The following is a 13,154-nucleotide window of genomic DNA, read 5'->3' on the forward strand; positions in this document are numbered from 1 at the left end:
GTGTGTGTGTGTGTGTGTGTGTGTGTGTGTGTGTGTGTGTGTGTGTGCGTGCGTGTGCGCGAACGTGTGCGCGCGCGTGTGCGCGTAGATAAAAGCGTCATCTCCCCAAAGCTTATTATTTATTTGTGTCTCAAGTATGAATGTTCTTTTATTTATTTTTTATTATGTTTGTTTTTTTGTTAGTTTTCTGTTAGTTCTTATATGTATATTAGGTTTTTCTTATTTTTATTTTTCTTTTTTCACTGTGTTGTTTATTTCTTTTGTTTCTTAGGTTTCATTGTTTATTTTTTTCTGTGTGGTGTTATTTGTGGTGTGCAAATAAATGAATTTTCTAACCTAACCTAACGGCAACAGCAGAAATTTGAAGCAAACCAAATTGTGTTGCGAAGCAGCAAGTACCTTATTGAGTGTCAAATGTTTGTTTTTAGGTCATATTACGGTCGATACAATACAATCGACATTATTTGTGCCGTATTGAAAAGGATAAAAAGAAAGGAAACAAAACCATTAAAAACAAGGGCAAGTTAGACTATACTAAAAATACTAAAAATAACAAAGAGGTTAGAACTTTCGATTCTATGAAGATATTGTGATATATCGGAGTCACAGACATCAACGGGGCGTAAAATGTAGTGTTCGGAGTAGAAATTTGCATAGGCAGTATGTTCAGGACTGTCCTGACGACTGTTAAACATTAAATTACCCTTGTGTGCGTATCTGGGACACGATGCTGGGGTCCTATTCTCGAAGCACAAAAATCCGTAGTTACGGCCGTTTTTCCACTATGGATGACCTACGGGACCACAAACCGTCAAAGGAGTTTGTTCGAAACTGTTTAATCGCTATTTCAAAGTGAGAAAACGGCCGTAACTACGGATTTCGTGCTTCGAGATTGGGGCCCCAGAATTAAACGGCTAAATAGTACATCATCGCAGTCGTACGATGTTAGACCAGATGGCTGTAGCGATGGATGTAACGATTTGCGGATTATATTTCAAAAGAATCTTTTGTGATATTATTAGTTGCTTTGATAAGGAAAATAGATCTAAATTTCGCAAATTTTGTGGTACTACGTCATTAAAATAATTCATTTCCTGTTCTTCGTTATCGTCCAGGTATTGATATATATATATATACATCTTAAATAAATCTAAATCATAATGTCGCTGTCACTGATCACAATCTCATTGTGAGCTTCTGACTTCATATGACATGCTCTTGCGCCGCCGGTATTATCAAAACAGGTAGCAGCTGACGGATCGCATGTCAGTCGATTCGCGGCCGCCAAGAGGTGTTGGTCTCTACAATATTTAAATCCTGGGTGGCTATAATGTGCGCCCGAACTTACCCGTCGTAAATTCACAGGTCCGATTGAAGCGGTCGTCGCGACCGTGGTTCCGATTAAACAGTGCATTGTGAATAAATTGAACTGTTCCGATGTACAAATTCTCGCCAGCACTTTTAAAACAGGTAAGTTCTGCTCTTCAGAAATTTGACCCTGTATTTCATACTTCATTATCATAGCATCATATTTTAGATGTAACTGTCACAAGATAAGATCTAGAATCTATTTAAACAAAGGCGTCTCGCCCCTAGTGGACATACATGAGTTCATAGAATATTGTCCATTAGTAAATTACCAATATCTCGTAAATTATTTATACTGTATGTGGGATGACATGAAATCTGCATAGTGCCTTTAGGTAATAACTTAAACTGAAATAATATATTCTTGCTTCATTACCACCATGTAAATTTATCACTATTCTGACGACCACCGTGATCGAGTGGCTTGCACGCCGGTCATGGTGTCGTCAGCTCTGAGGTCCCGGGTCCGATCCCCGGCCAAAACTTTTGTATATTGTCTCGGATCTGGATGTCTGTGGTACGGTCGTCGTTGTTTTGCGATTTCCATAATACACGTGACACAACTGCTTGGGATCGCAGCAACGTGTGTGATGGCGTCTAACATTTATAATATTTTTTTTATTATCGCGTTTATTTTTAAAACCTTGTCGAATTAATAATGTATTTAAACATTTCAAAAACATGCTAATAAGTTTCAGCACATTTTATTGTAAATTATCTTTAATTAATTGTTGTTAATTTTTATAATTATTATTGTTATTTTTAGTTATAATATTATGTTATGTGATTGATTACGTTATTGAACGTTACATTATTGTATTGGGATGGTCCTGTAAAAAAAGCTGTATGTATGAAATAAATATTTAACTAATAATTTAACTGCCTCCGTGGTCGAACGGTTACCATGCCGGACTGCCACGCAGAGGTCCCAGGTTCAATTCCCGGGCCGAGAGAAATAGTTGTATGGCCTACAATTATTTCTCTCGTGAGTTTGGGTGTAATTTGTGGTTGTCTATGTGTGTGTCCATGGCACCCGCGACACAGGGTTTCCCTAGTGCGGGGCTATGTTGAGTGTGTGCGTTATTTTATTTATTTATTTATTTAAATAAATAAACTTTTATTTATTGATTAAAATTAAAATAGCAGAACTTTAAGTTATCAGTGTTACTGTCCAAAACTTTTCGTGTATGATCTTTGAAACCAGTTGGTTGCTTACAAAATTAGCATACTGGACATTCTACTTTCTGTTATTATTTGTTAGTAAAAACAGAAATCGTCAAATAGAAAACAGTTTGTTTACAGGTTTCGTACTACTTACTTATTTCCAATATTACTTTTAAGTACGTTCATTTATTTCTAGTAATTGAATTGCATGTGCGGAAATGTCTACAACTGTGTAATCTAAATTGTTATTAATTATGCGTTTTGTAATAATAATTTTGTCCACCAGACAAGTTCGAAAGTAAACGGGCAGGCATTCGCAGCTATTACCGGCCATTCTCACAATTCGATGTTCACAGCCTAATTACCGTAGCCATTTTTTTCTCGCTTATTATACTCAATAACATTAAAATATGATCAACTTTAAGCTAAACTATTAAAATGTCTATATTAATATGTCTACATTAATATTAGTGCATTAGAATAGGTCATATTTTGGAGGAGGTAGATACAATCCGCAACTTGGGTGTAGCCCTGGATAAAAAACTACTATTCCATAAACATATAGACAGAGTTGTCACGAAAGGATTTCAGATGCTAGGATTTGTATTGAGAAATGCAAGAGATTTTAAGAATACCTCAACCAAGATGTTGTTATTTTCGTCTTTGGTTTTTTTTATTGGTGCGCCCCGGTCTGGAATATTGTAGTCTGGTATGGTCGCAACAATATGATGTTCACATAAAACGTATTGAGCGGATTCAGAGGAGATTCATGTGGCATCTTTCCTATCTGACTCACAAAGCTAAAGAGCTGCCCTCATATGAGGAACGCTTTTCTTATTTTAATTTAATGAGTTTACGGAGTAGAAGATTGCTACTAGACCACATGTTGTTACCCAAGATTGTGAATGGAAAAATCTCATAAAATGCATTTTGAATGGCCCTTCTAACGGCAGAAACCAAATGTAGCATAATATTTTCTTCTTCTTCTCAGCATATTATTGATTCGACTGTTGGATATATGCCTCTTGCTATGAATCACCACAGTCCTCGGTTTGCGGCGATTCTGCTCCAGGTCGGCCATGCCGCGTTTTTAATTCCGTTCGACCACCTCGCTGGTGGTCCGCTCACATTTCACCTTCCTAAATGAGGTCTCTAGAACAAAATTGTCTACGACATACGTGACCAGCCCGTTGTCATTTCTGTTTGGTAGTCCATACGTCCAAGTCGACGATTTTGGTATGTAAACGAATTGCGTCCTCTGATTCCCCGCCGCGTTTGATTTTATGACCTCGGTAGACGTAAACATTTACTTTCTCAATCAGCCTGTTTCCCACGAATACCTATGTCCTCTGAAGCACTGACATGGATGGGTCCATTTCGTTCTAACTGCGTTCAGCTTAAGGCCAATATCTGAAAGTGCTAAACCGAGGTAATTCATTGAGCATTCTCTCGAGGTTCCCTGATGATTCCGCGAGCAGTACGACGTCATCCGCAAATCTTAGGTGATGTAGATATTATCCGTTCACGTTTATGCATTCCAATATAGTGTTTTGAAGACATCTTTTTTTAGTGAATAGCTTAGGAGATATAACGTCACCCTGAAGTACGCCTCTTGGTATTGCAATAATCGTGGAACAATGCTGGTGTAGGTACTTTATCGTGGCTGTTTTATATAGGCTTTTTAGCAGGGTAATATACCTATAGTATATTCTGCATCGCTGAAGCGTAATATAAAACATAATAGTTCAGTTGTATAAAAAAAATCCATTAAGCTCTAAACAAACGTGGACCGTGGTCTCAACAAAATCAGGCACGCAAAGGTTTCAAATCTTTGTCTAAGGGATTCGTATGTGTGGGGTTCCTGGAAGAAGTAGACGGCTGATAAAGTTCGTCCCTAACAATATTTTTGTGGTTTTTTTACAGCGAAAGAATTTACTAAATATATGTCGAAAATCGCGAATTTATTGGCGATGGAGATTTCAAGGAATCTCTTATATTATGCCATTCAATTATTCATTCAATTCACTTGTCGACATTTTTTCTTGCTTGTGTATCAAGCTATGAAATTGATGCTTGATGATTTTGTTCAGTCATTTCCTAAACTGGTAACAACTACCTTTCTTTACCCATATCTCTCTTTTCCCTTATCTTTCGATTTCTGATATAAAATCGGAATATTTTTTAAACGTTATCACTGCTAATGTGCTACAAGTCTCTTATTTTCTCAAGTTTCCTCCTTAATTTTTTTTTGTTTTCCCACTGTGTGAAAAAATATTGTTAATTGGTTTGATTACAAGATTTAATTACCTAGAAGTCTGGTATGTATCACAATATGTTGGGATATATATTTTAAATACACGGGAAATGTTATGTAATATTTAAAACTCTTCAATATTTTCATACCACGGTAATTCATATTACGGTACTTAGAATACGGACCATTTTCACCAAAGCCCTCTTAGCTGTTTTATTTCAATAAGTGACAACACATTTTGTTGAAAATGTAATTCACAAATAGGGAACGGGAATTAGAAAATTTTAAAATGAAAGTTATGGTAATTAGAAACTTATGTAAATTGCAAGCGAATACGTCAACAATGGTACATTCACGCTATTTGAGTCCCGAGTCACGGCCAGTAGCTCGCGATTCAAGCAATAGTGACTTTCAAATATTTCGTGGTTTAGGGATGCGCACTTTGAAAAGGAATGGAGATGGTAATTATACCTTCGGGTCGGAGACTCGGATATTTGATGGTAGATTTTAAAAGAATGGTCGTTTACAAGTTTTACTTTAGCCATTTCTTTACAATATGAATCTTAAAAACTTACTAAGTTAGTTGTTTGATACGGTAACCTATCACAAACTCGAATTATTTTTTTCCGAAATAACGTTTGTTCGTATTTTCATTACCCCGAAATCCGAATTATAACGAAATCGTTGTTTTTTCAGGATATGTTGGATGTTTATCGCAAAGACACGATTAGGTTCGGTTAGGTTAGGTTAAGTTAGTCCCCCGGATTAACAAAAAAGATTTAAAAGAAAAAACATTTTCCTCTCAACATTACTTTCGAGGTTATGAAAATTCGAGCAAACGTTATTTCTGGAAAATGTCATTTCGGACTTTTGTTAGGTAACCGTTTGATACATACATATATATGTAGATAGCTATTACATAATATTTATATTTTTTAATGGTTCGTATTCTTTTTCTTATCGTATCGACGGCATACACTATAATAATTATTCTCGCCGATTGTTACGGGTAAGGATATATCGTCGTGCCCCGCATGACGACATATCGTTTCCCTTCCGTGGAACCCGTGATTCGTATTTATCTTAATTAAGCAAATTTTTATTTTGCCATGTAATTAAATTTAATTTTACATTGATTTGATTTTTATGAAGCTATAATACCTGTTTAAACAATTAAATTTTTTGGCCAAGTTTACGAAATTGCGAAACGTCTCAGGTATGTCACCAAGAACCTCAGGTTACAGTTCATTTTTCAGTTTATTTTTATAAAGGAAATATATGTGTTCGACACAATTAGGAGGTTTCCTACTTCAGAAATGAAACTATTTTTTCGGATCTAAGGCGTATATTTGTTTCTCCGAATAATTCAACGTTTCAGGAGTAAGTCGTGACCACGTGATCAGGGGGGTGATTAAAACACCCGAAACGTCTGTTCGTTCTGAAAAAAAAATATGGGTGTAACAATTGCGAAAAGCTTAGAATCTAAATTTTACCAATCGTATGACAGAGTACTAAAAAAATCGACCTCAAAAGTCATTCATCACACAGTTTGCCCCCATAAAGGTGGTATATTCTCTTCAAATTTAAATGGGACCACATATGAGGTACCTTCTTTCCAACAAAAAAGAATCATCAAAATCGGTTCACAAATGTTATCCAGAGTTATCGCGTAACATATAAATAAAAAAAACATATAGTCGAATTGAGAACCTCCTCCTTTTTATGAAGTCGGTTAAAAAATTACATAAAACATAATAAACATATCTGTCATCTGGCCATCTGACTTGGATTTGTTTTCGTTATCATTATCATAACAAAAAAATATAAAAAATTAAAAAAAACTTTATTATACGAGTGTAACTGCTCAGACTAACAATACCGTAACTTTATAATTTAATTTTAAAAATTTTACATAATACTTTACAATCATATCCATTTGTTTGTCTGTAATATATAATAATAATAACGTTTTAGGCCTTGGGAGAGGCGCGAGTCTAAAATAGATAATAATGCTGCTGTTATGAGTTGATATTTGTCAATTGATGCTAGTGTTGGGTCATGGAAAAATTTAGAAAAAAATAATTTTTTTTCCAGAAAAATTAATATTAATCCGGATATTTTTCCACTATTTTTCTTTAATTTTCACGTTTGACGTTGACACCTGTCAAAAATCGTAGTTACTGAACGAAAACGATGGAGTCAATAGAATAAAGCCAATAAAATCCACTATTTAAATTTTTTCGGAACATTTAATGCTATCTTGTCCTTAAGTCGAGTGGTGTGACGCTTGAGTTTGCAAAAGAAAATACTTTATTCATAGTTAAAATAAAAGTTCCTTGTATCGGGTGAAATGGAGGTGCCATTTCATGAGATGCAAAGTGACGATAAGGTTGATGATGGAGCATGCACACCTATTGACGTGTCTTATGTTTGACATGGTTATAGAACATTTTGATGACCTCAGTGGCCCAATGGTTTGCACTGTCGACCCGATAGTACCAATTTGGAAAGTGAAGTTTTCCAAATTGGTTCTAGTCTGAATGTTCTGGATAGTGCCTCGGAGTAAGTTCCATTGCTCAGGTATTCATATTAAGGAATTTAGTGGCAGTACAGCACCTTGCGTATGTTCGTCCAGTACAGTGCTGCCACCTTACCTATTTCTGCCGGCAAGTAGTAATGCGAGCATAATTGCGTTTCGGTTTGAAGGGTATAAGGGTGCTGGTGAAATTACAGGCACATGCCAATACCCAGGATGGGCGCAGTGCCCCTCAGATTTTTGTGATTTAAAGCCCTGAGAGGCACTAGGCACTGCAACAGTCATGAACAAGCGTGTCGCTTAATATCATGCACACGACTTGTTCGTTCCGTGACTTTGTACAGTGGAAAACAAATATATTATAATAATTTTTTTTTTACTTTTCCAATAATTTTTACTGTTTAGTGGATTGCTATAATAGATTAGATAGTGAATGTGAGAGATAATTCTTGCAGTTCTCAGGTTAGAACGGTGATAGCCCTAGGCTGATTTTTCCAAAACCTTTTACCTACACTGATATAGCCTCTTCAGTCCACTCTTTCGCTAAGTATTGTTTTGAACCAGGAAAACCTATGTATTACGTATACTAAACCAACCTTTCTAAATAAATTAACGCCTTACCTTTTCCCATTAGCCACCCTTTATTGCGGGTACAAAACCAACCATAAACTGGGTTTATTTATGTATATAATATAGAAATATTATTTTGTTACTACCAACCTTTACTACTAGGTAGCTGGTGTCTCGTGAGAAGGTATTCAGTATAGTAGAGCTCCTTGTGAAAGAGTTTGTCCAGAGAAGTACTGCCACCTTACCTATTTCTGCCGCCAAGCAGTGATGTGAGCATTACTGTGTTACGGGTTTGAAGGGTGAGGGTGCTGGTGAAATTACAGGCATATTGGACTTGTCAACTTGTCAAATCTCGGCGCAGTGGCAGTGGCCCTCAGATCTTTGTGATTTATAGCACTGAGTGGCACTACAACTGTTATAGACAGGCGAGTCGCTTACCATCAGGCGCTCGATTTGTTGGTCTCATCACTTGGCATTACGAAAAAGGTATTGAAGAATATCACGTTGGTTTGATGTGATGAACTAAAGTTATCTTTGAATAGTAGAACTCGTTCTTATAAGACTTGTTTTCCTGCTCCATCGAAGTAAATAATTGCATTGAAATATTTCTTATGTATAGTGAAATTAATGGCTTATGGGGTACAAATATAATATGTAAAAATGCATAAAAACCACAAATATATATTGATACAAAGATTCTAAACAATCAACACCAGTGGAGTATTTTCACAAAAAAATATATGTTTATATTTTTTCTTTTTTACTCTTTATCAGGGGCTTTAATAGTTATTGAATATATCAGCCTCATTACAAAAACAATACCTCAAGAAAACACTTATAAAATCCAGACTTAAATTAAAATACTACCTAATCAAACAGTATACAAAAACTTCGCGGCACTACACGTTAGCTCCGACAAAGTTAGTTTTATAGAAAGGTCATGGGAGAGGTCATTCAATAAAATAAATACCACAAAAATATTTTAAAATTCAATTTTAGAAACCTTTTATTTTTTATATTTTAACGATGTCCTTGTAAATTAGCATCTGTGCCTATGTATACATTTATATGATGTAAATTATGTGTCAACATTAATTTTGTGGACGGTTGAGAAAGTGTATACAACTGAGTTTGACCTTGATTTCGGAATAGGTTAGGAAAGCTTAGGTTAAACATTCCGAGGTCGATACATACATGCACAAACATATATAATTATTGCGTACAATACGTTTTTGCGTAACCTGTGCTGGTCTGGCTACGAATAAACTTAAGAAATATACCAATTAGTTTGATGAAAGAAACTTACGAGTACCTATTCCTTGTTTAATACCATTCAGTATACCGGTACGGGTAGTATAAGTATGTATTGTTTTTCTGGTACGTATGTACCTAGGTATTCATTGATTACTTTTTGTAATTGGCTTTTAAATTTTTCATTTTTCCTTTATATAGGCTCCATATAACGTCGGATATTTATAAACCCAGAGAAATCCATTAAAACCTTCGTAGTTGTAAAGATGCTTTAGTTTAGAATAACCATTGGCTTACAAATAAAATAACGGACAGTTTTTGTTTTTTCCATCCTCTAAGGTTTTAGTGAAGTACTGAGGCTATATTTATTTATATGCTTAAGTATTCCACTTCGACCTACTACTATTCAATCCACAATTCAATATCCCTTTTATGAGATTAATGGCGTGTTCAATTAATAGGAACATTTTAAGACGTCTCATATTAGTTTAAGAATGAGAATCAAATATTTCGAAAGTAGTGCTGCCGAAGACCAGACCAATACCAGGCGTACTGACGTGAGACTGAGGCCGAGACAGGGTTAGTCTCGTCTTGTAATAGGGCGATATTATGCGAAAGATTAAATTTGATTCAATTAAATTCTTTATTGCAAATAATAAAGATAAAGGAAACGAAAGATTTAGTATTGCCAATTGTTTCAGTCTGTTACGAATTTTATGTTGATGAAGCAAATTAATGTTGTGTAATTCTCGAAAAACAATTGAAGCATCAGAAAGGACGGTTTAAGAATTTGTTCATTTATCAACCGACTTCAAAAAGGAGGATGTTCTCATTTCGATTATATTTTTTTGTACATAGGTATGTTACGTGATTACCTACTCCTACATCTATGAATCGATTTTGATGATTATATTTTTGTTGGAAAGAGGGTACATCAGTATTATATACACCTCTAAGAGTGGAAAACTAGGGGATGCGCATATTCCGGTAACCGATCTCAATAAAACTTGGCAAATAGATGTAAGTAATTAATTCCACGAACTTTTGTCGTCGGTTTTTTTTAAAGTTAAAATTATTTCAGGGTTACAGGTTATAAAACAACATAATACAAATTAAAATAACAATAGTAAGCAAACAATTCCTTGCTTATAAAAAACAATAAGTAAATATGCATTGATAACATACTTAGGTACAAAAGACTAAAGAGTTAAGATAAAACACAAGCGCGACATTGATACTTCCAGTACTCAATAACTAGATATACTATTAATAAACTAAAAATAAACTAGACAGAGATCGATTGATCTATCTTATATAAATATATAAGCTAATATACTTGTAAAGCGACAGTAAATCCATAAAAACATATCTATTATACTATATAAACAATTTAATATTAAACAACATTAACCGATTCACTTTGTTGCTAAAAAAATTACGAGATTATCATTTATTGCGGACGCATAGTTTCTGTTATTATGATCGAAATTAAAATGAGTTGGAAAATTGTTAAAATTATTTCTCGCACACCAAATAAATGAAAGTTGCTTGTAATTTGCGAGTACGACAAGTGAATTAATTAAAGGACTGCCTCCGTGGCCGAACGGTTACCATGCCGAACTGCCACACTGAGGTCCCAGGTTCGATTCCCGGGCTGGGAGAAATATTTGTATGGCCTACATTTATTTTTCTCGTGAGTTTATGTGTAATTTGTGGTTGTCTATGTGTGTGTCCATGACACCCGCGACACAGGGTTTCCCTAGTGCGGGGCTATGTTGAGTGTGTGTGTTATTATGACTATAATGTAGGTATCATTACGAAGACGCTTTGCATGTGAGTTTTGACAGAAGCTCGAAGAAGTCTATAAGATTGGTGGTAATTTTAATAAGATACATGATAGCTGCTATTTCGCGTATAAGGAGTAGGTACAATTTCTTCTCCTGTAGAAGACCTCCTCGTGAAAGAGTTTGTTCAGGAAGTACTGCCACGTTGCCTATTTCTGCCGCCAAGCAGTAGTATGAGCATTACATTATAGCAAATGTAATTCGTGGTATACATAAATAAAATATGAGTAGTTTAAATTGTAAATGTCTGGGCGCTCCTGGAGAGCCGATTCAACAAATGGTAACAGTCTTTTTGCCCGTTATTTGTGGGGATTACCTAACAATTTATAGCACCTACGGAAGGTCTCTCATCAACGCCGCCCTCTGTTGCTCGTACCGGACACATTCCAGTAATAAGTGATATGCTTCTTCTACTACTCCACATAACTCGCAATTAGAATTGTTTTTTCATCAAAAAAGCAAAACTGTTTATTAGAACGTGTCCGGTTCTCTTCCTTAGTGCGATGACAACTATTTTCCTACCATAGTTGCACTCTGCAAACCAAGGCAAGCGATGCGAGGGAAGCGATCTGATATCATTTGAGCACATTTCAAGTTATATTTGGAGAGAAATTCTGAGTGGCATGGTAGTATATTCACCACTTGCCTGACTGTTATTTCACGCTTAGCTAGGATGTTGGCATCATTCCCCTTTAGTCCAATTTTTTTTTGTAATATCAAGTGACGGGCACGAGTAAGTCGTGCGCCTGATGGTAAGCTGTCACACACGCCTGTCCATAACAATTGCAGTGCCACGCAAAGCTTTAAATCGCAAAGATCTTATGGGCACTGCTACTGCGCCGGTCACCGCGACATAAGTTGACAAGTCCCATGTGCCTGTAATTTCACCAGCACACTTACCCTTCAAAACCGGAACTCCGTAATGCCGACATTATTGCTTGGCGACAGAAATAGGTAAGGTAAGGTAAGGCAGTACTTCCCTAGACGAACTCTTTCACAAGGAGCTACTAAAACTACCAAAGTGTGATGGTATCCACTGTAACTTCAATTGTAGGTACATTTCGGCCTACTTAATAGTTTATTTTTGGTAAAATTATTATGTTTTGTAAAAAGTCAAGAACAAAAAAGTTGTTGTTAAATAACCCTGCGTAAGTTTTTCTATGGAACAGCTGATTTTGCTCTTCGAGTCGCAACTATGTCGTAGCAATAGTATTATGCACTTCACTATATAATATAACATGTAGAAAAAGTGGTTGTCGTGATATCTCCATCGAGATAATGATATCACATTTTCCTGTCAGTTAATGATTGGTGACCTTGTATGATACAATTTCTAATAGTAATGATTAGGTACATTGTGTTCCGCGTCCGCAAAAAAAAAAGATTCTACACAATGCAGGCGGTCGAGTGTGTCGTCATCTCGTCATTGCGTATTATACTCGTAGCCAATAAACGCCTATCTAATTGAATTACCTAATCATATACAGCCGTGTTCGAAATCTCGAGAAAAAAATTACATTACCTGTATATTGAATTCACTAATGGAAGACGGAGACAAGGAACTCTTTGCACATTGTGCTTTCCATACTTAGTTAGTGACCCTTTTGTTACCGCGGCAGGCACCACACAAAATATCTTTATACCTAGTGTACTTGTTTGTACGAATAGTTTGTATTTTAATTTAATTTAATTATTATTATTTTTCTTTTTTACATATTTTTGTTTAGTTGGTGTTTTTGTACTGTAATTATTTATTTATGTTTTACGTCTGAATGTTATGCTTTTCTTCTGTTTTGTTTCGTCTTTTCTTCCCTTTTGTGGTAAACAAATACATGTATTTTCTTTTTTTCTTTCTAAATTCTAGTTCTCCGTGAGGCTGCTAGCGGTGCTGCATAATGTGCTAATATTAAAATTGTCAAATATTAGGACATTGTGACCATTGACGTAGGTCAATGATTGTGACAGTAATTAAGAAATTACTAACGAGGGTCTATTTTATAATAGAAATTCGAAGTGTAATGACTGGACTTTTGTATTTTTTAACCATCCGTGATTATGTATCACGGATGGTAAATGTAATGCTTTTCATCACATTTGCGAGGAAATAAATACAATGGTTACTTCTTGTATGAATAAATATGGCTCACAATCATTGACTTACAAATAA

The 13,154-nt window shown here is 35.4% G+C and overlaps 1 protein-coding gene across 2 annotated transcripts in view; it reads left to right on the forward strand.

The window, feature by feature from the left end:
* The first annotated feature begins 1,284 nt into the window (after window positions 1-1,284).
* The window catches only part of LOC113227030 (facilitated trehalose transporter Tret1-like), a 29,780-nt gene continuing 17,910 nt past the window's right edge, over window positions 1,285-13,154 (forward strand). For both annotated transcript variants that reach the window (XM_026459891.1, XM_026459892.1), the window contains exon 1: window positions 1,285-1,470. In XM_026459891.1, the coding sequence (XP_026315676.1) occupies window positions 1,438-1,470 (33 nt within the window). In that variant the 5' untranslated portion in view covers window positions 1,285-1,437. The remainder of the gene's footprint in view (window positions 1,471-13,154) is intronic.

The sequence above is a fragment of the Hyposmocoma kahamanoa genome, unplaced genomic scaffold (assembly GCF_003589595.1).
Source record: "Hyposmocoma kahamanoa isolate Upper Pololo Valley unplaced genomic scaffold, ASM358959v1 202, whole genome shotgun sequence".
Classification (NCBI taxonomy): Eukaryota; Metazoa; Arthropoda; class Insecta; order Lepidoptera; family Cosmopterigidae; genus Hyposmocoma; species Hyposmocoma kahamanoa.